The sequence below is a fragment of the Camelus dromedarius genome, chromosome 17, assembly GCF_036321535.1.
Source record: "Camelus dromedarius isolate mCamDro1 chromosome 17, mCamDro1.pat, whole genome shotgun sequence".
In the NCBI taxonomy this organism is placed as follows: domain Eukaryota; kingdom Metazoa; phylum Chordata; class Mammalia; order Artiodactyla; family Camelidae; genus Camelus; species Camelus dromedarius.
Window position 1 is genome coordinate 41,263,772 of NC_087452.1, and position 23,355 is coordinate 41,287,126.

At 53.1% G+C, this 23,355-nt stretch overlaps 2 protein-coding genes across 20 annotated transcripts in view; one reads left to right on the plus strand and one right to left on the minus strand.

Annotated features, from left to right (window-relative positions):
- SCN5A (sodium voltage-gated channel alpha subunit 5) overlaps positions 1-2,171 on the plus strand; it is a 100,476-nt gene extending 98,305 nt beyond the window's left edge. The window contains exon 28 of the mRNA XM_031469975.2: positions 931-2,171. Within this exon, the coding sequence (XP_031325835.2) occupies positions 931-2,171 (1,241 nt within the window). The remainder of the gene's footprint in view (positions 1-930) is intronic.
- Positions 2,172-2,476: 305 nt separating this feature from the next.
- The window catches only part of EXOG (exo/endonuclease G), a 48,021-nt gene continuing 27,142 nt past the window's right edge, over positions 2,477-23,355 (minus strand). The window contains exons 6-12 of one of the 19 annotated variants that reach the window (XR_010384949.1): positions 21,346-21,498; positions 6,697-6,785; positions 6,011-6,207; positions 5,085-5,289; positions 4,556-4,591; positions 4,055-4,258; positions 2,477-3,028 (exon numbers count right to left, since the gene is read on the minus strand). Coding sequence is in view for 1 of the 19 variants with exons in the window: in XM_010982026.3 (XP_010980328.3) it covers positions 21,037-21,498 (462 nt within the window). In the remaining 18 variants the exon portion in view is untranslated. Of the gene's footprint in view, positions 3,029-4,054; positions 4,259-4,555; positions 4,592-5,084; positions 5,290-6,010; positions 6,208-6,696; positions 6,786-9,185; positions 9,391-14,642; positions 14,848-17,398; positions 19,694-20,594; positions 21,499-23,355 lie in introns of those variants that run through there. The other 18 variants (XR_010384948.1, XR_010384947.1, XR_010384950.1 and 15 more) reach the window with 18 other exon arrangements.

Genomic DNA, 23,355 nt, shown 5'->3' on the forward strand with positions numbered 1-23,355 from the left:
AACTCAATTCTATCTCAGACAGATTGCCTGTCTCCTCATCACTTATTTCTTCTTCTGGGATTTTATCTTGTGCCTTGGCCTGGGAGATATTCCTCTGCTGCCTCATATTGTCTAAATTTCTATTTATATTTTTAGGTAGGTTACTTACGTTTCTCGACCTTGGAGTAGTGGCCCTCAGTGGGAGACGTCCTGTGCATCCCAGCAGTGCACTCCTCTCTCGTCACCCAAGGGCCAGGGTCCAGCCAGTCCCAGGGGAGAGTCTGGCCTGCGGTTAGCAGGTTCCTTCCACAGGATTTGGGATTGTTTTCTTACTTCTGGTATCTGCCCCCTGGTGGGTGAGGCTGGTGCAGGCTTCCTGGCAGGAGTCCTTGGTGCCTGCCCACTGCTGGGTGAAGCCAAGGGGGCACTGGTGGTTCAGTAGTAGAATTCTCGCCTCCCACTGCTGGGTGAAGCTTGGTCCTCTGCTGAGTGGGTGCCTAGCAGTGTGTGTAGAGGCAGCTATGGAAGCCGGCTGATGGGTGGGACTGCCTTCCCACAAGTACGTTGTTTGGCCTGAAGCTTCCCAGCCCTTAAGCCTCTAGGATGTCAGGTGGGTAAGGCCATCAAGATACTGAGAAGTCCCCTAAGGCCTCAGAACCCATGATCTGGAAAACGGGCCCAGCATGGCTCTATTGTGCAGGTGTTCTCAGGAGACTGAGGAATGGAGGGCTGATAAAGCACTTTGCAAAGAACTGGGTACCGTGGGCCCCCCTTTTCTGGATGGAGATTCGGAGAGATGGGTGGAGGCAGGGCCCTTGCAGGCCCCGGGTGGTGCCGCAGGCCTTTGGGAAAGGCCTCCACTCCCTGGCTCCCTGCTGTGCAGAGACCCCCCCACCCCCCACCCCATGGCGATGCCAGGCCAGCAGTCACAGGCTCTGCTGTTGCCCACAGGCACTGTGCTCTCAGACATCATCCAGAAGTACTTCTTCTCCCCAACGCTCTTCCGCGTCATCCGCCTGGCCCGAATCGGCCGCATCCTCCGGCTGATCCGCGGGGCCAAGGGCATCCGCACGCTGCTCTTCGCCCTCATGATGTCCCTGCCCGCCCTCTTCAACATCGGGCTGCTGCTCTTCCTCGTCATGTTCATCTACTCCATCTTCGGCATGGCCAACTTCGCTTACGTCAAGTGGGAGGCTGGCATCGACGACATGTTCAACTTCCAGACCTTCGCCAACAGCATGCTGTGCCTCTTCCAGATCACCACGTCGGCTGGCTGGGACGGTCTCCTCAGCCCCATCCTCAACACGGGGCCCCCCTACTGCGACCCCAACCTGCCCAACAGCAATGGCTCCCGGGGGAACTGCGGGAGCCCCGCCGTGGGCATCCTCTTCTTCACCACCTACATCATCATCTCCTTCCTCATCGTGGTCAACATGTACATCGCCATCATCCTGGAGAACTTCAGCGTGGCCACGGAGGAGAGCACGGAGCCCCTGAGCGAGGATGATTTCGACATGTTCTACGAGATCTGGGAGAAGTTCGACCCGGAGGCCACCCAGTTCATCGAGTACTCAGCCCTGTCCGATTTCGCCGACGCCCTGTCTGAGCCGCTCCGGATCGCCAAGCCCAACAAGATAAGCCTCATCAATATGGACCTGCCCATGGTGAGCGGGGACCGTATCCACTGCATGGACATCCTCTTTGCCTTCACCAAGAGGGTCCTGGGCGAGTCTGGGGAGATGGACGCCCTGAAGATCCAGATGGAGGAGAAGTTCATGGCCGCCAACCCGTCCAAGATCTCCTATGAGCCCATCACAACCACGCTCCGGCGCAAGCACGAGGAGGTGTCGGCCACCATCATCCAGCGGGCCTTCCGGAGGCACCTGCTGCAGCGCTCCTTGAAGCACGCCTCCTTCCTCTACCGCCAGCAGATGGGCAGCAGCGGCGTCTCGGAAGAGGATGCCCCAGAGCAGGAGGGCCTCATCGCCTACATGATGAATGAGAACTACTCCCAGCGCCATGGCCCACCCTCCAGCTCCTCCATCTCCTCCACGTCCTTCCCACCGTCCTACGACAGCGTCACCAGGGCCACCAGCGATAACCTCCAGGTAAGGGGGTCCGACTACAGCCGCAGCGAAGACCTCCCAGACTTCCCCCCGTCTCCGAACAGGGACCGTGAGTCTGTCGTGTGAGCCGCGCCCGGCGGGCCAGCGCACAGCATCGTGGCAAACCTGAATGCAGCCCCAGACCAGCAGCCGCTGGGCTGTCCTGGCTTTGGGCTTTGGGAGTGAGAGGTGAGCCTCGGCCCTGCAGAGTCCTGAGGCATCGCGTGGAGGGCGGGCAGCAGCTGGCCGAGCAGGCCGCTCGGGGAGGCCCATCGGAGAGGCTCCATGTGTAAGTACCGGTCCCGGGGGGCCTGGTCTGGTCAGGCGGCGTCCGGGGTCTCTGATCAGCACCTCCAACCCTGCTGCTGAGACAGAGTACAAAACAGACTGTATGTTGTGAATGGGCTTTCATAAATTTATTGTATTTGGTATTTTTTTACTTAAGCAAAGAACTTTTTTTCCCACGGATGGACAGCAGTTCACACTGCCACCTCTTAACTCTGAACAAGTGTGTCTGAAGCTGCTGGAACTCAGTTCTCAAAGCAAGAGTGAGATCCAGTGTGGCCCCACTGGCCTTCACTGCCCAGGGGCAGAAAGGGTTCCCCCGCCGCTTGGACGGAGGTGCCACGAGGGCTGAACCCCTTCCCTCACATGACGTGTGCGCACACACATGCACACTGAGGCCAGACAGGCCACGTGTGTCCCAGGCTCCCTGGGGGCAAGCGCCAGGCAGCCTGAAGGCATTAGGCCTCTCTTCCTGGCCCCCAGCAGGGAGGTTCTTGTCAGCCTCCCGTTGTCCCCCAGGCCCCGTTTTCACCTTGTGTTTTTATGCAGGCCACCCTGAGATCGGCTCTACAAAAACAAGCTTCCAGAAGGAGCGGCCTGGGTCCCAGGGCTGGTCCTCGGCGCTGATGTTGCCTTTCTTCCCCAGAGAGCTCGGCTTTCTGTTAAGAGTATTAACATTAAGCTCAAGAGCATGAGGGAGGCAGCCCCACTCACCCTGGGGCCGCCGGGGCTGAGAAGCTCCGCAGCCGTCGGCGCGGCAGCCCCAGCCCACGTGGGTAAGGGAGTCCACTGTCATCACCCAGGCTTGCTCTCTCCATCTTTCTCTTTGACTCTGGGTGGGGGGATTCCTCGCTCCTCGCCAGATGCAGCGGCATGGGGATGGGGAGGGCAGCTTGGGCCCTGTGCGGGGAAGGGGCCTCGGGACGGCCAGGCCGGTCCCTGTGTGGGGAATGGACCCTTGATGAGCCCCCCCCGGCTCAGCCCAGGGTCCTGGGGGTCTAGGCTGCCCACAGGTCTGGTGAGCAGGCCTTTTCAGGGAAAAATACTTTTTCTAGTCCAGTTACCCAGCGGGCCTCTTCTGCTGCTGACAATCCTACTTAGCATATGCAAATCTTTTAATGTAGAGGACTGTCACCCTGAGAGTGACAGTGGTGGCTGGTGGAGCCTGAGCACGCAGGCGCTCGGCTGCCCAATTCCAGTCTCCAGCAAAGCCACCCCCCACTTGGTGGCCACCTCACAGGCCGCCTCTCGGGGCAGCCCAGGAAGCCAGAAGCTGGCTGTCCTAACCTACCTCGCCAAGCCGTGGGGGGCTGGCTGCAGGGAGCTCAGGGGGCACCGCCGGTGAGTCAAGTATTACATTTCTTCTTGTCACCCGGGCTCCCCTGGGGGCAGTCCCAGCCCCCACCCACCTGCACCCCAGTGATCTCTCCTCCGTGTTCCCTTTGAGTCCAGCATGGGACAGGGTTTTAACTGTCCCAGCGACACTTTGAGTGGAAATCTTATTTTTGTAGCTCTCTCTGCTGTGCTGTGCTCTCAAGGCTTGGAGAGGTGCGTGCCCTCCCCGGCACCCTGCGCCCGCTGCAGGGCAGGAATGCGGCGGGGAGGCCGGCCCGGCTGCAGGCCCAGCCGTCAGGAGGAGACTGGGGTTTGTGTGTGGGGACAGCCCGGTAGCCTGAGACTGGTACCTGGGGCTGGCCGCTGGCTGCACACGGCGTGGCCGAGGGCAGGGCTGAGCTAGAGCTGACTCCGTAGCTTTTCGCGTGGCTCTCGTTGCTTTTTTCCAGAACTGCACGATGACCAGCAGGAGGGGAGGAGAGGGAGGACACAGGAGGGCGGGCAAGCATCCAGTGTCAGCTGTCGTCTGAACTACTTGAGCACTTCTCACCAAACTTCGTGCATAAAGAAGATCCATATTTTTAAAACAAACCAATAAATGGCTTACATGACCTGGCCTGGGCTGTTCTTTTTTTAATTGACGTATAGTTAATTTACGATGCTGTGTTAGTGTCCAGCCTGCCAGCCTCTGTAGCCACATCTCTTCAATCCCTCAAAGACCCTTCCTCCTGTCAGCCTTATCAGCCTCTGCTCCCACCACCCAGAACACTCTTCTCCGGGCCTCATCTTCATGTCACCTCCTCTGGGAGCCCTCCCTGACCACCACCACCTGTCCGCCTCTTCGTACTTACCTCTCCCCGCACCTGACACGTTCTCATTGCCGGCACCTGCAAAGCCAGCAGGTAAAGGAACATGACCTCAGTGTCAACAAATCCAGCCTTAATGTTTGTCTCCCCCTGGCCCTTTCAGCTTGGTTCAGTGGGGACCATCTTGAAACCCAGCCTGATCCTGGGGCTTTTCCACTCCATCTTGGGTAAAACAGCAGCCTTCAACTGCTCTTGTTGGAAATACAATCCTAGCCTCACCCTGAGGGTGTCCAGTCCCATGACAGTTGGAGACCAGGGGGGGGTGGATGGCTACAGGGGACTCAGATGGGCATCTTCCAGCTCCCTGGAGACGCCCTGCTGCCCACCCCCCGCAGTTTCCTCCACCCAGGAGGTGCATTCTCTTGGGTGCTTCATGACCCCTTCCTTTGCCCGAGGGGACCTAGGGGTCCACCCCAGCCTCTTCCTGCCAAGCCCCTGGGCCCTCCTGGGGGCCCCGCTGTGGTGGCTCACACAGGCCCTCTGCCCACTGCCTCTGGTCCATGGACGCACTCACCCCATTCTTGCTGGCGTGCGGCCTGGCCCCGGTGGCAGGGTGTTCGACGGCCACCACCACGGCAGCTGGCCCAGGATCCTCCTTCCGGGTCCCAGGGCTGAAGTCAGGCCCAGTCACTGGTCCACTTGAGCTTTCTCAGGCCCAGCAAGGCCCAGTCCTCTGTGTCCAAGCTCTCCAAGAAGGCACTGGAATGCCCTCAGCAGGCCTAGGTTAGAAAGTGGCACCCTTTAGACACAGGCCCTCCCTCAGGAGAACGGCACAAGGTCCTAGAAACAACTCAAGACAGTTCTCTCCAAGAAGCCTGCTCACTGCCTCCCTCAGCCCTCTGCTCTCTTGGACCCCTTTTCTTATCCTTGGCGTGACTATGGGGTCCCAATAAACCACTGCATATGGAAAACACATGGTTTGGCATCCTGAAACCCTTGGCACTGGACTTGGTCAAAATTGGGGCAGACAGTCCATACTAACATCCTGTGACACTTGTTCAATCGTCTCTCCCAAACAGGGCTTTTCAAAGGGCAGGCCATGTCCCAGTCTAGTGGGCCATACTAGCTTTTTAAAAGATATCAGAATTTAGAATAGCAGCGTATGCTCTGTGCTAAGGATGTGTTGTTTTGTGGAACTATTGTTTCAGATATACATAGAAACCTTGGGTGAGTGCCTGTGTGTACACTGCGCGGTGAAGGAAAATACACTTTGTACTAGAAATCCCAGCGAAGAGTGAAAACAACATGAGGACAGGGTCCAAGTCTGCCTTACTCAGCGCTGCAGCCGGGGCCTCGCTCAGCGGCCGGCACATGGCAATGGGAGGTGTGAGGGGAGGGGAGGCTGCAGCGCCCCCCGTAAGCAGTGAAGGGGACAGGCCTCCCCCCGACAAGCCCCCGGTCACTGCCACTCTGTCTGGGTCAGCACGGCGGCTTCCCTACCTTTCTGGAAGCCGAGGCCTGGGGTCTGGGCCCCTTGTGTGGGGCCTTCCCTGGCTGCGTGAGGGGGCCTGGGAGGTGGCAGGCTCATCTGGAGGGGGCACGTGTGGGCCTTGAGGTCACTACGATGCCGCAGCTGTCACCGCACCACTCCGGGGTGAGGCTGGGGTCCAGGCTCCAGGAGGGTCAGATGCCAGCTCCTGTGTCAGAGGGAAGGCATGTGGCCCCGGAGGGATCTCAACCCTTGGCAGGGAGAGATGCTCCCAAACAGACGTCAGCTCTCACCCTGGGCCACAGCCCTGGCAGCTCGCGGCCCTGTGCCAGCACCCTTCCGCCTCAGCCCTAATGACCACGAGACTCTGCCCAGGAGCTGGGAGGGGCAGACAGCTCAGGCCTCGCTCCTACAGGCGGAGACAGAGCAGGCACGACCAGGAGCTAGGAGACGCCAAAGGCCTCTGCCGATGGGCTGGGGAAGCCGCAGGACTGGTGTCTTCTGCCTGCACCCCTTCCAGGGTCGGAGCCCACTGACCCGTGTGCTGCCCACAGGTCTGACAACTGGGGAAGGCCAGGCCGGGCCGGCCTGCTCACACCACGCTCTCCAGCCTCCACCCTGGTGCCTGGCACAGGTACGAGCCCGGAAATGTTAGCACAAGAGACACCCCATCAACCCCGCTGTCTGCTGGGCTCACCTGGTCCCCTTCTTGCATTTGCATCCTTCCTGTCCTCTGAGGCCCAGTCCCTTTCTCACCAGCAATCCCATCTTCCACGCTTTGTTGTCCTGGAAGGAAGTCAGACACAGGGCTATGTGATATCCTCCCCTGCATGGAGAGGCACATGCAGATTCACACACGTTCATAGTCAAGGCACAGCAACCAGGGTCCGTGTCAGGGAGGGTGCACAGCGTGACCACAGGGAGACACCTGAAATCCCAGGAATGAATGAATCTCAGGCTTCCTGTCCCAACCCCCCAAGTCCCCAGGGACAGAGGCAGACAGGCCAGGAGTGGGGGCCAAGAGACTTCATTCAGAAATGATACCCAAAGGTTGGCAGCTGCCAAGCTCTATCCGGGGGGAATCCAGAGAGACCCCAGCAGCCCCACTCTCCTGCGGGTGTCCCAAATCAGCCTGAATGGCAGGGGCCAGGGCCGGGCCAGCCCAAGCCCAGCACATATAATGACCACCCTGACAGGCACTTCCTCCCACGCCAGCTCACGGGGCTGGCATTCAGGGGCAGCTGCCAGGCACCTGCTGCCGGACAGAAAAGCCCCATCACCCTAGCCTTTGTGGAGAGACAGGCCGGCTCGAATTCCAGAAAGGCGTGCAAGTCAAAGCAGAGCTGCCCTCCCGGATGTGGGCTGACCGGCCGGCGGTATGTCCTGTCCTCCCGCCCCACTCCGTGCTGGCCTTGGGGTGCAGAGCCTCGGGAGCGGGGGCCGGCATTAGGTGCAACTGACCAAGGAGCTGAGCTGGCCGCCAGTACTGCTCTTGGAGCCGTGTCTCCTGGGGACCATCTGTCTGTCACTCACCCTCTCAGGCTGCACCCCCTCTTCCTGGACGGCCGGGGACCAGCCTGCTTCTGCGTGCAAGGCTGTGGGAGGCATCGCAAGGGTGGTGGAGGACAGAGAGGGCTTGACCAAGCAGCGAGGCCGGCTCAACAGAGATAATTGGGCCTCCAGTATCCTGTATCAATCCATCACATTTATAGTCTCTCCAGACAGGAGACGAGGAGGAAATGACAAAAGCCAATAAAGCCAATAAATAAAGGGTAATGGAATAACCAGTATGTCAGCCCATCCCCTGAGCCCCAGAGGCAGAGCAGAGCTGAGCCCCTCCCTCCTGTCTCTGTCTTGACTTCAGCCACAGGACCCAGGGGACAGGTAAAATGGGTCAACAGCCCCCATGGGGTTGCCCGGCTGGAGTTCCAGCTGCTCTGGCCAAAAACCTTAACATCATCCCTGCCTCCTCTCTCTCCCACACACCCCGCATCCAATCCAGCAGGAAATCCTGTTGGCTCTGCCTTCAAAACATATCCCAAGTCCAACTACTTCTCAGCAGCTCCACAGCTGCCATGCTGGTCTGAGCCACCATTGCCTCTTGCCTGGATTCTCACAGAGGTCCCCCAGCTGGCCCATGCCCCAGACCATTCTTGACACAGCGGCCAGTGGGGTCTCTCAGGCAGCAAGCTGGCTCATTCCTTGGCTCCATACAGAGCCCCCAGTGGCCCCCGGCGCACTCACAGAGCAGCCTGAGAGCCTGAGCCCTCTGCAGCCCCTCTGATGCACCCGCTCCCAGAGCCAGTCTGCACCCGTCACCAGCCCTAGAGCCACACTGGCTCCTTGCTGGTTCCTGCTCAGGCTGCACACGCTTCGCCTTAGGACTTCAGCACTGGTTGTTCCCTCTGCCTGCCACACACTTCCCCTAGAGGGCCGCAAGGCTCCCCTCTGTCCTGATACACTTTTGCAATGAGGCAACCATGACCATCATGTTTTCTACCCTCTCCAGCCCACTGTTACTATACTTAATTCAGGTTCAGTGGGGTGTAATTTATATATAACAACACTCACTCTTTTTAAGTGCAGTGTGGAGAGTTGTGACAAATGTATGAGCAGTTCAGCCACCACCGAAAGCAAGCACGCTCTTCACACTCACTGTCACCTCCTTGTTTGTGCGCAGCCCCACCAGCCACCTCAGCCCCACCTCAGTGCCGCCCTCAGCAACCCCCTTGTGGCCAGGCTCTGGCCACAGAGCACCCCCATGCCAATTTCTCTAGCTCCTGTGCCCAAGCTGAAGACCACCAGCCCCACGTGTCTGCCTCATGCCAGCCCCGCCCGCTGTGAGAGCACCCTCTCAGCCTCCTGCAGACACTGACCTCTGCAGGATGAGTAAACGCGGAGCAGCGGGGCCCCGGCCCGGCCATCAGAGCTGACAGCAGTGGTAACTCCCCAGGAGTGAGTGGCAGGATGCCCCAGGGCCAAAGGGGTCCCGTTCCTCACTCTCTCCCTCCAAATGATGTTAGCCTACACACAGGACTAGCTGGGGAAACTGAGGCACCTGTCCATTTTTCCTTTAGCAAACATGCATTGAACATCTCCCAGATTCTGGAGTTATAATGATGAGAAAAAACAAACAAGGTCCCTGCCCTCATGTAACTCAGCTATGTTGGGGAGACAGATATTAACCTCAAAATCCACAAACCAGGGCTCTTTAGAATCACAAAACTGTGGGTTGTTGGGGTGGAGCACAAAGTGCAGTAAGAGTATCCAGGGGACGGGACCAGAGAAGACCTGCTGAAGATGTGGCGTTTTTGTTGACTGAGGTGGGCGTTTCCAGGCAGACGGAAGAGCAGATGGGAAGGTCCTGAGGTAGAAGGGCCGTGGCCGGTTCCTGAAGGGACAGATAGCCGGCGTGACTGGAGGTGGATTGAGGGGGGGGCCAGGAAAGGGGTGTGGACATGACCCTGGGGCACCAGGGGGCTCCAAAGAGGTGCACTGTTCTATGTGCTTTTTATTATTGTGGGAGGGGCACACAGTAATACTTTACTTTAGAAAGATCCCATCTCTTGCTCTGAGGGAAAGGGCTGTGGGGGACAAGAAGGGGTGAGGGGAAGCAGGTCAGGTGGCCTCTGTAGGGAGAGATGATAGGGACTTGGACTAGGCTGGGGACGGTGGAGAGTGAGAAATTTGGGAGCTGTTTTTAGATGCAAAGTTGGGAGACAGAACACCCAAGGATGGGTGAGGAGGCTCCTCTGGTCTCTGACTAGAACAGTGAGGAAGATGCCACAAGAGGCAAGAGGCCTCCTTAGGTCACCTCCTGCCCCAAAGAGCACTTGGCAAGCAGGAAGGATGATTCACTGAGGGCCTGTTCTCTTTAAGAATTAATTCTCCACTATGGAAAATAGTATGGAGGTTCCCTAAAAAACTAAAATTAGAGTTACCATATGATCCAGCAATCCCACTCCTGGGCATATGTTCGGAAAAGACGAAAACTCTAATTCAAAAAGACACATGCACCCCAATGTTCACAACAGCACTAATCACAATAGCCAAGATGTAGAAACAACCTAAGTGCCCATCAACAGATGAACGGATAAAGAAAATGTGGTATATACACACAATGGAATACTACTCAGCCATAAAAAATGCCATTTGCAGCAACATGGATGGACCTAGAGATTACCTAAGTGAAGTCAGTCACACAGAGAAAGACAAGTATCACATGACGTCACATAAATGTGGAATCTCAAAAAATAATACAAATAAACTTATCTACAGACTCACAAATACAGAAAACAAACCTATGGTTACAAAAGGAGAAAACGGATGGGTAGGGATAAATTAAGAGTTGAGATTAACAGATACAAACTACTATACATAAAATAATTAAGCAACAAGGACCTACTATATAGCACAGGAAACTATTGAATATCTTGTAATAACCTATAATGGAATGTGATCTGAAAAAAAACTATATATATACACATATATAACTGAATCACTTTGCTGTACACCTGAAACTCACACAACATTGTAAATCAACTATACTTCCATTAAAAGAAAAAATTAATTCTAGGCCCATCTCCCCGCAGCCTGTCTCCCATGTCTACCACAGGCAGCATGAGCTCCAGAAAATAATAAGTTTCCCGTGTCTGCTTGAGGCATTGCACCCACGCTGCCGGTGCTGGGGACACTACTGGCTTTTCTGGTGACTGTGAATGTAGCTCTATTAACTGCCCCCGAGCATGGAGCACACAGGTGACCTCCATCAGCTTGTAATGTGTTCTATCAACCAATCAAGAATTTACGTGACATAGACAGTCTCTCTCGAGGGAACCTCACTACCTGCTTGAACTGTTTACAGAGCACAATAGGGTTGGAGCCTGACCGCACTGCCATGCCACTGTTGAGGACACTTGGACACCTCCCAGGGTCCAGCCCAGACTACTAGAAGGCAGTACTGTTCCTCAAGGTCAAGGGAAACCTGGGGGGGGGGCACACTGACTCATCTCTAAGTGACAGTCCTGTGCATCAATCATCACAGTCCCCAGCCAAGAGCAAAAGCCCAGCTCAGCACCCCTCAACAGGAGCCGCACCCCACGCTGAAGCCAGCCTTCCCCCATGAAACAGAGGAGTCCTTGCTGTGAACCTGCCACCATCCCTCACTCCTGTTATCCCCAAGTTCATTTCAGAAGCCTCTGGCCCGAGGCCTTTCTTGTGGCCACCCCACTCCACCCCAACAACATCCTTCCCTTCACGTCTCAGCAAGTAGTAACTGGATACTGTTTCTTTCCTCCCAGAGGCTCTGGGCTCCTTCTGTAGATTGATGCACTTCCTCCAGGGGCCAGCTGTGCACACCCTGCAGATCTCAGAGGGAGGAAGCCTTGGATCTAGTCTCAAAACAGTTAACTCCAAGTAGGGGACCAGAGTGACCCACTCACCCTACATTTGCAGAACTAACAAAGCCAAGCAAGCAAGTGGCCTTCACTGGACTATAGGCATTTTCTTTTTAAGCCACACCTGTCCCTGCTACCTGTGGATGCGTCAAGTCGGCTATACTGGGCCCATAACCCTTCCTGCTGGTCCCTTGAGCCTTGCAGAGGCTTACCTGGAAAGCAGACCTCCCGCAGCGCCCCATCCTTAACCTCAGCACATTCAAACCTCAGTCTGCACACTTACCATGCAGGAAAAAGGAACACTTCCAGGTGGAAATCTTCCAAATGTGTCTTCCCCAATCACCTTGTCAGCAGATTGCTCTAAGCAAAACTTTCTTGTAAATTATCTTTGCCTTTGACTGTTCACACACAAAGGTCACATAGTTGTCGGCCTCTGATATCACACACGTAGCTGGGGAAACGATTTCAGAGGTTCCCACAGCTGGAATCTCCAAAGGAATTCTGACCAAGAAAGGGGACATGAGGTCACAATGAAGAGGGAAAGAAGGACAGAGAAGGTGGGGAGGACTGAGCGAGCCAGAACAGGGGATGGGGGCTCCATCCAGGTGGTCGTGCTCCTTTCCCCCTCACATCTCCAAGCTGCAGTTTCTCTGGTGCTGCCCCCACCATCACATCCAAGTGAACAGATAATAAAGTGTTCAACTGGACGCAGTAACACAGCAATATAAATCAGCACACATGGCACCCACATCTTGGTTTCTGAATACCGTTCTCCATTAAAAGGAAACAGGACTCCTCAGTGAAATGGCTGACTCATTGCTAAAGCAGAGAAAAGACAAGATGAGCCCTGGAACATCTTGTTGTCCCAGAAAGTAAGAGAGCACTTAGACTGATGTCAAAAGACACGGGGGCCAGTCTGAACGGGCCAGTGATGGAGTAGAAAATCATCAACGGATAAAATCGGATAAAAGTCTGATGAGGAACATAGTCTCAAAGTATCCCTCACAATTGCTTTTTAACTGCAAAGAGAAAACAGCAAGTGTACAGTGGGGGAATCAGGTGCACACCCCCGGAACCAAGTGGTCAAAGACACACCTCCAACAAATGGGAAAATGGACACTGTGCCTCCGCACGTGGTACTGAGAGAGATGCAACGTCGCCTCTGTGGTAATCGTAACAAAAATGCATAACCTGAAACTAATCATGAGGAAACTGCAAACAGAATTTGAGCAACATCAATTCTACAAAAGAACTGGCCTGAACGCGTCAAAAATGTCAAGCTCAAGAAATGCAAAGCAAGGCTGAGGAATTCTTCCATATTAAAGGAGGCTGAAGGGACATGACGACTAAATGCAATAGGCGACTCTGGAACAGGAGAAATAAATAAATACAAAGACAAGATGGGGATAAGTGATGAAGTTTGAATATGAACTGTGGTGGGGATAACAGTATTATACCAAATGTTAAGTTTTCTCATTTTGTTAACTGGACTGGTTTTGTAAAAGAACACCCTTGTCTTATCAATATACTCTCAAGTATTTAGGAGTAAAAAGGCATGATCTCTTCAAGTTACTCTCAAGCGACTCAGAGAAATATACGTGTGTATGCGTCTGTATGCGACGTACAGTGTAGGTACAGTATAGAACACTGAGTATATTATACACACACATGTAGGCTGAGAGAGGATTACAAAATATAAATAACTGGTGAATCTGCATAAAGGATATATGGGAATTGCTTGCAAATTTTAAGTCTGAAATTGTATTAAAATAAAATTTACATAAATAATAATGGCCAACAACTACATGGTCCTTACTCTGTGCAGGCTTCATTCCAACGCCTTACATGTAGTAACTCACTTGATACTTCCAAGAGTCCTACAAGGCATGTGGTCCTTTTACAGATGGGAAAACTGAGGCACAGAGCAGTTAGGCAACTGGCCCCCGCCTTTTAGCTCGTAAGATGGTAGAGAGGGGATGGGATCCCAGGTCAACCTGCCTGGCTCCAGAGTCTGTGCCCTTAGCCAGTGCACCCTGATGCCTCACAAGCCGTGCAGAGGCTGAGAACGGAAGCCACGGACGGGAACGCACACAAGGATGCACACTCACACCCTTACACCCAAACGCCTAGGTGGGCGGCCTGATGCACAACAGTTGCAGCCTGAGAATCAGGACAATCTTCAACTCTGAACACGTTAGAGCCTCTGAGGAAGCAGAAAGAAGTTTCAAGTTGAGTGCACCTGAGGCCTGGGGGGCAAAGACTCTCCTCCCTGGAGGTTCCCCTCAGCCTCGGGCTGGCGTATTTGTCTCCCCTGCCCTCTCCTGAGAGCTCCAAGCTCTGTTTCTCTTCTTCCCGGTCTACTCTTTACCTGTTACCTCCAAGCCCACAAACCCAGAAATTAGGGCGGGGTTCCTGGCCTTGCCTGCTGCTGGTGAGCAGGGGCTGGGGCCTCAGAGGAAAGGACGTGGGCCCCAAAGGAGCAGTGGCCCCAAAGCCAGAGCTGAGGGGGGAATGACTGAAAGCCGACGGCTGCAGGGACTGGAGGAGATGGGGTGAGGGGAGACCAGAGGACCAGCGCTCAGGTGGGTCAAGTGGTAAGCAGTGGGAGGGCCAGGCCCCAGCCCCACAGTCACCGCAAGAGCAGCCCGGTGGGGCGGCCGTCCTCCTCAGCTCTTCTCCAGAAAGGACTGAGGGCAGTCTGCTCCCTACACCCCTGAGGCTGAGCCTCACGGGCAGAGAGAGTCCAAGCCAGGGGCTGAGCGTCAGGGAGGATGCTGGGCAGGTCGGGCCTGTCCAGTCTGGCAGGGAAATGGGGGTGGGGGAGGAAGATGCTGACGTCTGGATTCAGAAGTGGAGTGGACCCCGCCACCCCCTCCCCGCCGAAGGGCCTGTCACAAGGCAGCCGTGGCTCACACCCGCTTATCGGGGCTGGGGTGTGGAGAGGGTGTCGCGGACGGGAGATAGGGCCGGGACAGGGCTGTCCACACCGGCCTGCTCTGCCTCCCTCATTCACACCTCCTCAGAGGCCCCTCAGCCCACTTACGCCCTGCAGCCTCCAGGCCGCCCCAGCATGCCTCCCCGGCAAACCACCCTGCAGGCTGCCCTGGTGAAGGGGTGCTCTGCCCTGGACAAGGAGAACACGGAACAGGGAGGGACCCTGGAAACCAGCCCAATCTCATGTTACAGATAAGGGACTAGGCGGAAGGGGACGGTGCAAGAATGCTTAGGAGCAGAGCTAGGCTCTCACCTCGACCAGAGCACAGGCGGGTCTGAGCCTCAGCCTGGGAGGCCAGAGGCAGGGTCCCAGGGCCACAGTGAAGAGTGAGGGGCACACTCATCCCCCAGGAGCGCCAGTCTGTTCAAGCTTCAGCCTCATGTGGCGAGAGGACACCAACATCATACTGTCCTGGACTCCACTGACCTCGGATAAGAGCTAAGGTCTCAGCCTGAATCTGAATGACAATGAAGGCGAGAGGTTAAAGGCTCCCCAGGAAGTGCAGGGTAGAAAGGGAGAGCAGACTCAAAACACTCAATCAGGAGGCGGGGAGAAGTCAGGGGCCCATCATGGGTGGTGGGAACTAAAACACTGTCCTGCCCATGGCCTAAGGAGGCAGTCGGGCCCCAGCGGTGCCAAGGCCTCAGGGGTGCTAGGGAGGCCTGGCAAACTCAAGGCCACTGCCTGCCACTGTCCCACCCCCACAGCCTAGAAGACACCTGGACAGAAAGGACCCCCAGCATCACTAGAGGCAGGATTGCTCATCCTGTGCCTTGGAGGAACTGGGGATGGGAGAGAGAGGACAGAAATAGTTCCAAGGTCCTGGCTGGGAGCAGGGGAGAGGGGAGGGTTCCACACCTGCACACAGCTGGAGATCGCATTGAACTCTGCTTCCCCCAGGGCCACACACATAAAAGCCCTTGCTCAGCACACCCTGACTGGCACCTCCTTGCTCCCATCTACCCGCCGGGATAGGCAGCCTCAGACCAGAAGCCAGACCCTGTGTAGCCTGATGCAGGGTGACGGGGGAAACGCGCCCTGGGAACTGCAGCCCACTGGACGGGGAAGCAGTGCTCAGCACCCAGGACTCAGCCCAGACACAGGGCCCTGATCCGGGCCACGCCCAGCAGCCTGCCTGCAAGCACACAACTACTACAGACCAATGCAAGTGCCTTCCTGCCTCCTCTGAGAAGTCTTCCCCAGCCATTCTCACCACCAGCTGGTCAATCTGGTCCCTGCAGGGGGACTGACCCACCAGCCAGGCCCTAGTCCCCAGCCTACCTGGGTCTCTCACAGGGACGATGAGAACACTGGGACTCAAGCAGGGTATGCTCAACATTTCTGACTGCTGGTGACTCCAAAACACTTTCTGGGCACGTGTAATTTGCACAACTCTCTGGAGGCCCCAGAAAAGAGTCAACTCCGTTATCTGCCTGCCTCTAAAGATAGCAGGCCTGGTCCAGCTAAGGTGAGTAAATGACGAATGACCGAACCACAGAGCAAAGTAAAATAACTGTAAAAGCCTTGGGGGTGGAGGGCGAATATAAGACTGGGAGCCCAAAAACCTTCCTAAGTTTTACAACTGGAGTTTCAGCATCCTTATTTGTGAAATAGGATGAACAGCAGCTACTGAAATGGCATACTGAGTAAGAGCTGATGTGAATGCATTTTGCGATGAGCAAAGTGCTGATGTAGCCAGAAGTTGTTGGCAACACATCATCAACCTCAGGACGGGGAGACAGAGCTGCTTCCATGTGGTCCAGTGTAGCCCACTCCAAGGTCAGGCCCGTCCATCACCTTCTCAGAATGGGATGACTTTCATCAGTCACTGTCTTAGTCTGCTCGGCCTGCTAACAGACTGGGTGCCTTGTAAACAGAAATGTATTTCTCACAGTCCCGGGAATGCAGTTTGCTGCAGCCATTATGGCAAACAGTATGGAGATTCCTCAAAAAACTAAAAATAGACTTACCATATGATCCAGCAATCCCACTCTTGGGCATATATCCAGAGGGAACTCTAATTCAAAAAGATACATGCACCCCAATGTTCACAGCAGCACTATATACAATAGCCAAGACATGGAAGCAACCTACACGTCCACTGACAGATGACTGGATAAAGAAGTAGTGGTATATTTATACAATGGAATACTACTCAGCCATAAAGAAGAATACAATAATGCCATTTGCAGCAACATGGATGGACCTAGAGATCGTCATTCTAAGAGAGGTCAGAAAGAGAAAGAAAGAAAAATACCGTATGATATCACTCATATATGGAATCCAAAAAAAAAAAAAAAAAGGAAAAAAAGGACACTAGTGAACTCATCTATAAAACAGAAACAGACTTGCAGACATAGTAAACAATCTAATGGTTATCTGGGAAAGGGGGTAGGAAGGGATAAATTTGGGAGTTTGAGATTTACAAATGTTAGCCAGTATATATAAAAAAAGATTTTAAAAAAAGTTTCTACCATATAGCATAGGGAACTATATTCAATATCTTATAATAATAACCTTTAATGAAAAAAATATGAAAACAAATATATGTATGTATATACATGACTGGGACACTGTGCTGTACACCAGAAATTGACACACTGTAACTGACTACACTTCAATTAAAAAAAAAAAATCCTCAACCTGTTCCCAGATGAAAAACCTGATTCAGAAGGATGAAGTCAGTTGCCCAAGGCTGCCCAACTGGTAAGTGGGAAGATGGGCTGGGGAGCCAAGTGTGCTCCCCACACACTGCAGGTGCCCAAAGTGCTGGCCCAGCCACACTGGGTGCACCCAGAGGTGCAGCGGGCAATCTCCCTGTCCCAGAGTGACTCATGGGCAAACTGTCATGGAGACCTATTTCTGCATTATGCAACCAATTGAGTGTTTGCTTTTTAAAGACACAGAAGTGAACTTAAGTTCTGAAAATATCAGAGCACATTTTTATCACATGAAACTTGTTGGGTGAGTATGTGAAACAGGTTGCCACGTAAAACGAATTTTCTTACCAAAGGGACCTTCCTTGGCTCTGTCTCCTTCAATGTTTTTAACGGACACGTTGAAGGCTTGTTTATCCAATCTGCAATCTCAAAGCTGGGAGGCATAGTGAACATGTCAGATGGCCAAGTCAGGATCAAAAAGAATGTGAACTCTCTTGAAGATGGGTAGAAACTGTTAATAAAATGGAATCTTAACAGTTGGGCATACATGTAGTGTCACATTTGTGTTCCAGAAATTGACTGTGTAAGCACATGATGGGAAAGTGATTTGACAGAAGATCATGTGGAAAAGACCTGAAGCCACTAGTTGGAGCGAGCTGCACGTGAACCAAAGGTACAGTGAGTAAAGTGGGGTGTCAATCCCCCGACTCCGTTCGGCACTGCTAACACCTCATCCTGAAGGCTTTGCCCAGACGTGGCCACTACACTAAGAGGGCCTGTAAAGTCATGGTGAAGGGTCTGAAACCCATGAAAGTCTGAGCAGGCAATGAGAAGCCCCAACGTCCTCAGGGGCTTTTCTCTAAGAGATTCTCAGGTGGAAGCAGGTGCCAGCCCATTCTGTGCAGCCCAGAATGGCCATCAGCACGGGTCACTGAGAGGCAGGAGGTACAGGGAAGGTTTCAGTTACTGTTACAAAGCTCTGCTACAAAAAAAACTGGCCACCTGGGGGCCCAAAGGGATGGAAGAAAGTTCTCCCTTGATACTCACAAGCTCAAGCTCCAAGACCACCTAACTGTCAGAGGGCTCCTGTCTCGGGGAAGGAGACATGATCGTTGGGGGAGGGTGGAGGCAGAGTAGGGCACAGTCTGGTTCCAAATCCTGGCTGATCACCAGAATTGCCAGTGTTGCTTGTTTAGAAAATATAGATTCCAGCTTCACATCAGAACTACTCAATCAAAATCCTGAGATTCGTCATGTTGACGCTAATGACTTTTATGGACTCACGAGGGTGAAGCCAGGGAATACAGGTGACATGCCAATACTGGGGGTCATTCCAAGAGGAGGGCTGCAGGCCGAGCCCAGCTCTGCTGGGGGCCACTCCCTCGAGATCAGACTCTGTCTCTCCTGCTGGGCTCTATTCCAAGTCCTGAAGGAGGGAGGAGGGATGGGGGTTTTCGGTTGTTTGAAGATCGAGGCACGAGGGCAGAAACACTAGCAGGTATTTAAGGGGCTCGCTCACCCATCCTACGTTTGTTGCCTGTGTACGTCCACCTTGCCGAATACAATATCGGTGAAACAGTCTCAATCCAGAAACCAAAAGCCTAAAGTCGCAAAATAAAGATGAAATAAAGATGTCACTGCGGGTGGAGAGAGATCAGGGAGTGAGCCCCTCACCCCAGAGGGGGCTCCCAGCAGAAGCGGGCTGGCCCCCCTTCCTCAGCAGCCTTCCCTCAGCCCAGTCAGACCAGGGATCCCGTGAGTGTAAAGACAGTGAAGGCAGAGGCCCTGGTGCAGCGCGATGATGTGGCAGGACCCAGAGAGGGACCGAATGGATGGTGATTTGCTCAGGTTCGGTCACAAGGTGCTTCTTTGATCAGACGGACACACCTGATGCAGGGGAGAGGCCCAGGGACCTGTGCGTCTGAGTCGAAACATTCAACATCCCTGGAGGAGAGGCTGCAGTGATCCGATCCAGAGGAAAATTCTGAGCTGCACCCAGTATTTACATCTTAAAGTTTGTTCTGGAAGGACTCGCTGGAAGCACTGAGGTGACGGTTCAAGCATCGCAGCTGCACACCAACGAAAACGAGGACTGCGAGCTGCATTTTTTAATTGTAAGTAGTTATCTCTATTTTTCACAATGACCAAGTAGCATTTTTCATGGGAACTAAAAACATGTAAGACACTTTAATTTATTGATCTAAAAATCAAGATTCTCTACCACCCAGGTGGAGAGGCAGGACTGAGAACAGCAAGGAACAGCCCCAAGGCAGCTGGGAATTGAGGTCAGGAGAGAGAGCGCGGAGTGACAGGCTGGGGGACAGCGGATGGGGGCACCCCTCTAGAGGGGGGTGGTCACCCAGGACTTCTCCCCAAGAGCCACCCCTCAGGCTCCCGGAAAAACACCCAGACCCCACCATCACCTCTCCAACAAGGAGAGAAAGTAAGAGATTTTTTGGTCACAGTGACATTTGGGCTCTTTCTCCCTGAGAAGAAAAAGCGAATGCAGAACAGTTTGATAAAACAGAATCGTATTAATCAGGCTACAGTGTTCTGACCCCCAACTTCTTTCTTGTTTACCCAAATAAAGCAGAGCGAAGTCAGTCATCATCATCTTACCTTTATCTTAAAGTCTTGGCATTTCTGTTAGAGAGAAACACAAAAACATCAACAAAAATGGTTCCAGTGATACCACCTGGCAAGACAACTGTGACCCGACACATTCAGACAGGTTGCTACGTCCTCACTGAAGGTATTTTACTGCCTATACTTATGGCAGCCCACAAAAGGATTCCGTGTAAACCCAAATCTAGAGACCTGGCTCAGAAAGCAGCCGCCGCCTGCCGCAGAGATACCTGTCTGGGCCCAACCGCCTGCCCCGCGCTGTCCAAGGGGACATGCAGGCACAAAGGCAGCAGAGCCACAAGCCAGTGGACCTGCAGGCATGGATCCGGCTTAGGTGCCTTCATCTCTGGTACAAAAAGCTCCTCTGGTAAGCAAAGAACACATCAATTCACCGCCATCTGGTCACTAGAAGAACTGCGTTTCTCAGGCAAGAAGGGACTCTGATAAACCCCACAGACCACTGCCTCCACCTTTCAAATACCTTGATTGTTTCTTCCCAAAGAACGAAGGAGGGTTCAAGTCAGAGGACATTAAAGTCCCTTTGGCTCGACGGCAGACAAGAAATCAGACACCTCTTACCAAGCAGGCCCAGGATCACAGACACCCACAGAAGGATGTCTTTCTGAGTCAAAAAGCCTCTGGGTCGGGGAAGATTTTAATGCACTCTCTGCTGTGTGCCTCATTTCTTATGAGTTACTTCTTTGGGAAGATGAATCTTGGGAGAAATACTTAAGCTCTCTAAGCCCCAAGTTCCTCCTGGGTAAAATGAGGATGGTGGAATTTCCCTCAGAGGGCGGCTGTGACATAATACATGCGCAGCACTAGCTTCATCTACAGAACACGCTAAGTGAGCCGGAAACGCAGCTGGTGAGCGCTGCTGTATGACAGAAAAGGAGGGACAGCAGGTCCACGGGAGGAGGACAAGACCCAGAGATTTAATACACATGGTCAGGACAAGGCACAGACGATATCTAGAAGCCATCTCTAAGACCAACCCAAGTCCTAGGGAAAGAAAGCTTACAATACTGAGCTGAGCAGATACATCAAAGACACTGCATGATTTGGAGGCAGAAAATATAACTAACCTTCACACACTACACATCCAGAGCAACACATGCACGGTGTCATCTTCTTAACCAGACACAAGACCAGGCTGCCACCTGCAGGTGTCAGTTTCCTTATATAATCAGTTCTCATGTCAAGTAAAATACTAAGCAAAAACTTTCACCTCGTTTACCTTTGGGGGCAAAAATTTAGTCTTAAATTTAGAATTCCATCATTGTAAAGCAAAGCCACTAAGGTACAGCAGTCTGAAGCGGCCACGACCACGGCCTGACAGATGTCACGCTTCTGAGATGTGACTAAGACGGCTTTCTCTCCAGGACTCCTGACTGCTCCTGAGCTTTGAGTTCTTCCAGTTTCTTCTCGTAGCGACTCATGAAGTAATCATCGGGGTCAATCCCCGAATTCCTCAAATTCTCCATGACCTTTTCCAGCCTGAGCACCGATCGGGCTCCCTCAATCTTTCTTGTGCTCAGGTACAGAGTGAACTCCCGGAAATCCAGGAGCTTACAGGTGTCCACGGAGCAGATGTTCCTGATGTCACTAGTTCTATCCAAATGTGGGAAGAACACCAGCCCTGACCACTTCTCCAGGTCCTGAAGGCTCACCTGGAATTCACTTAGTTGGGGCTGGAAGCCAATGGCTTCATTGGGCACCACAAAGGCCCCTAGTGCCAGGGGTTCAGTAGACTCCCGGCTTCTGCGCGCCAGGATCACCTTATAAAGGTGGGAGGGGACTGCCACGTTGTCCTCACCGATCACCTGAAAACAAAGCAGCCACATCAGTGATGCTAATTTGCACTAGTAGTTCCCAAATTTCTCCTGAAAAGACTTGTAGATGCACTTCTGAAAGTGTACTTCTTAGCTATGTTACTCTGTCCCAAAGAATTTAAATTCAACTGCCAAAGGTAATAATAAACCAAAACCCAGGTTCACAGAGAAAATAAGCATTTAACAGGTAGATTCTGACCACATCCTTTAAGGTAATGCCACCCCAAAGAGCCAGGTCCCACTCTCTACTGTTTGTAGGACAAAGTAATGCCACAAGAGGGACCCCAGTTTTTAATGGACCAGAAAGCTGTCATCTTCTCTTTGTCTCATAATCAGAACTTTCAGTGCTCTAAACATTCAAAGGTCAAAACTGCCAGCTTAAGAGCTCCAAGCTCTAGAAATAAAAATATGGCCTTAGTTTATCAAATTCACTAGGGAGCTAAACAAACAGCCTTTCGATCAGCAGCCAGATACACCACGTTGGTATTACTATCTCCAGTATCGCCTGGACTGTGGCTCATTTTTTAAATTAAATTAGGTAAATGTAAATCCTCTTTGCTCAGAGTTTTGCACACCCTTGGGTCTGCTATCAAACACAGAGCTCCTGAATGTGTCGGCAAATCAAACACTTTGGAAAGGTATCCACACAACAAAGAATCCAGAGCCAGGGTCAGGCCTGAAAACAACTTGGTTGCCTGTGTAGGTTGGCTGTAATAATGAAATAACACTGTTATGAAACCTTTTCAAATTTCCTTCCAATTGGCTTAAAAGCCATTATCTGTTTTCTGTAAAAGAAAAAACGAACATCCATTTCCTTAATAGTCTCCAGTAAAATGACACAATCCGACTACAATACGCTCATGGTGCTGCTGCTTCTCCCAGGCCCTTCCTTGGTCAGGCCTCCTCCCCTCCAGACCAAACCCACTGGGGGCGGGAGGCCCCGCCAGGAGCCCAGATAAGGCAGACAGATGAGAGCTATGAAGGATTCTTTCCTGCTCTTCCCAAGCTCCGACCTACACGGCACACAGCCTAGCAACAGCGAGGCCTTCTGCTGTCTAACATGCATGGAGGTGCCCCTCCAAGACCAACCGCAGGGCTGCGCGGAAGACCCACCCACAGGAACGATTTCTATAACTAACTGTCTTCAGAAGTTAGTGAAAGTGGTTGGTCAGGGTGTGGCTTAGAGCAGGGTTTATGAAACTGCACAACCTACAGACATAACATCCCCACCACCTCCAAGTCATTTATGCAGCTGGGAGAATAAACATGCTCTTCAAGACAAAAAAAAAAAACCCAAAACCAAACTGAAGGTGAGCTCTTTGGAGGTCTTCCTCACAAAACAGATGCTAACAACGCAGCTCAGAGGTCCTGTGCCCAGCACTGCTGGAAATACAGAAAGGAACAGGCTCTGAAGTAAAAGCAGTGGGTGCCTCCTCTCAAGGAGCTTCCTATCTAGGGGAGGAGTCAACACCCACAGCTTTCGCCGCAGGCAGAATGTGTGAGATGCCAAGACAGAGCCATCAGCAGCCCTAAGGGGGTAGGTGCAAGGGCAGTCAGGGACCAGAACTGAGGGCACATCTGTGGCTGAGCCATACTTTACCAGGAGGGAAGTTTACATGGGCTTCAAGTGATCCAGGCACTAACTGGGGAGTCAACAGTTAAGCAGATCCTTGGTGCCACCTGGTGGACATCCACCATCACTGCAGCACAGGTCTCAGACTCCAACTCTAAGGAGCCTTCAAGACCAGTCACTTGATTATCCTCTCCTCATCAACAAGGAGTCTACAAACAAGTAACAATTCTCAAAAATAATGAATTGGCCATGTCCGTGTGCTGCCAACCAGGGCT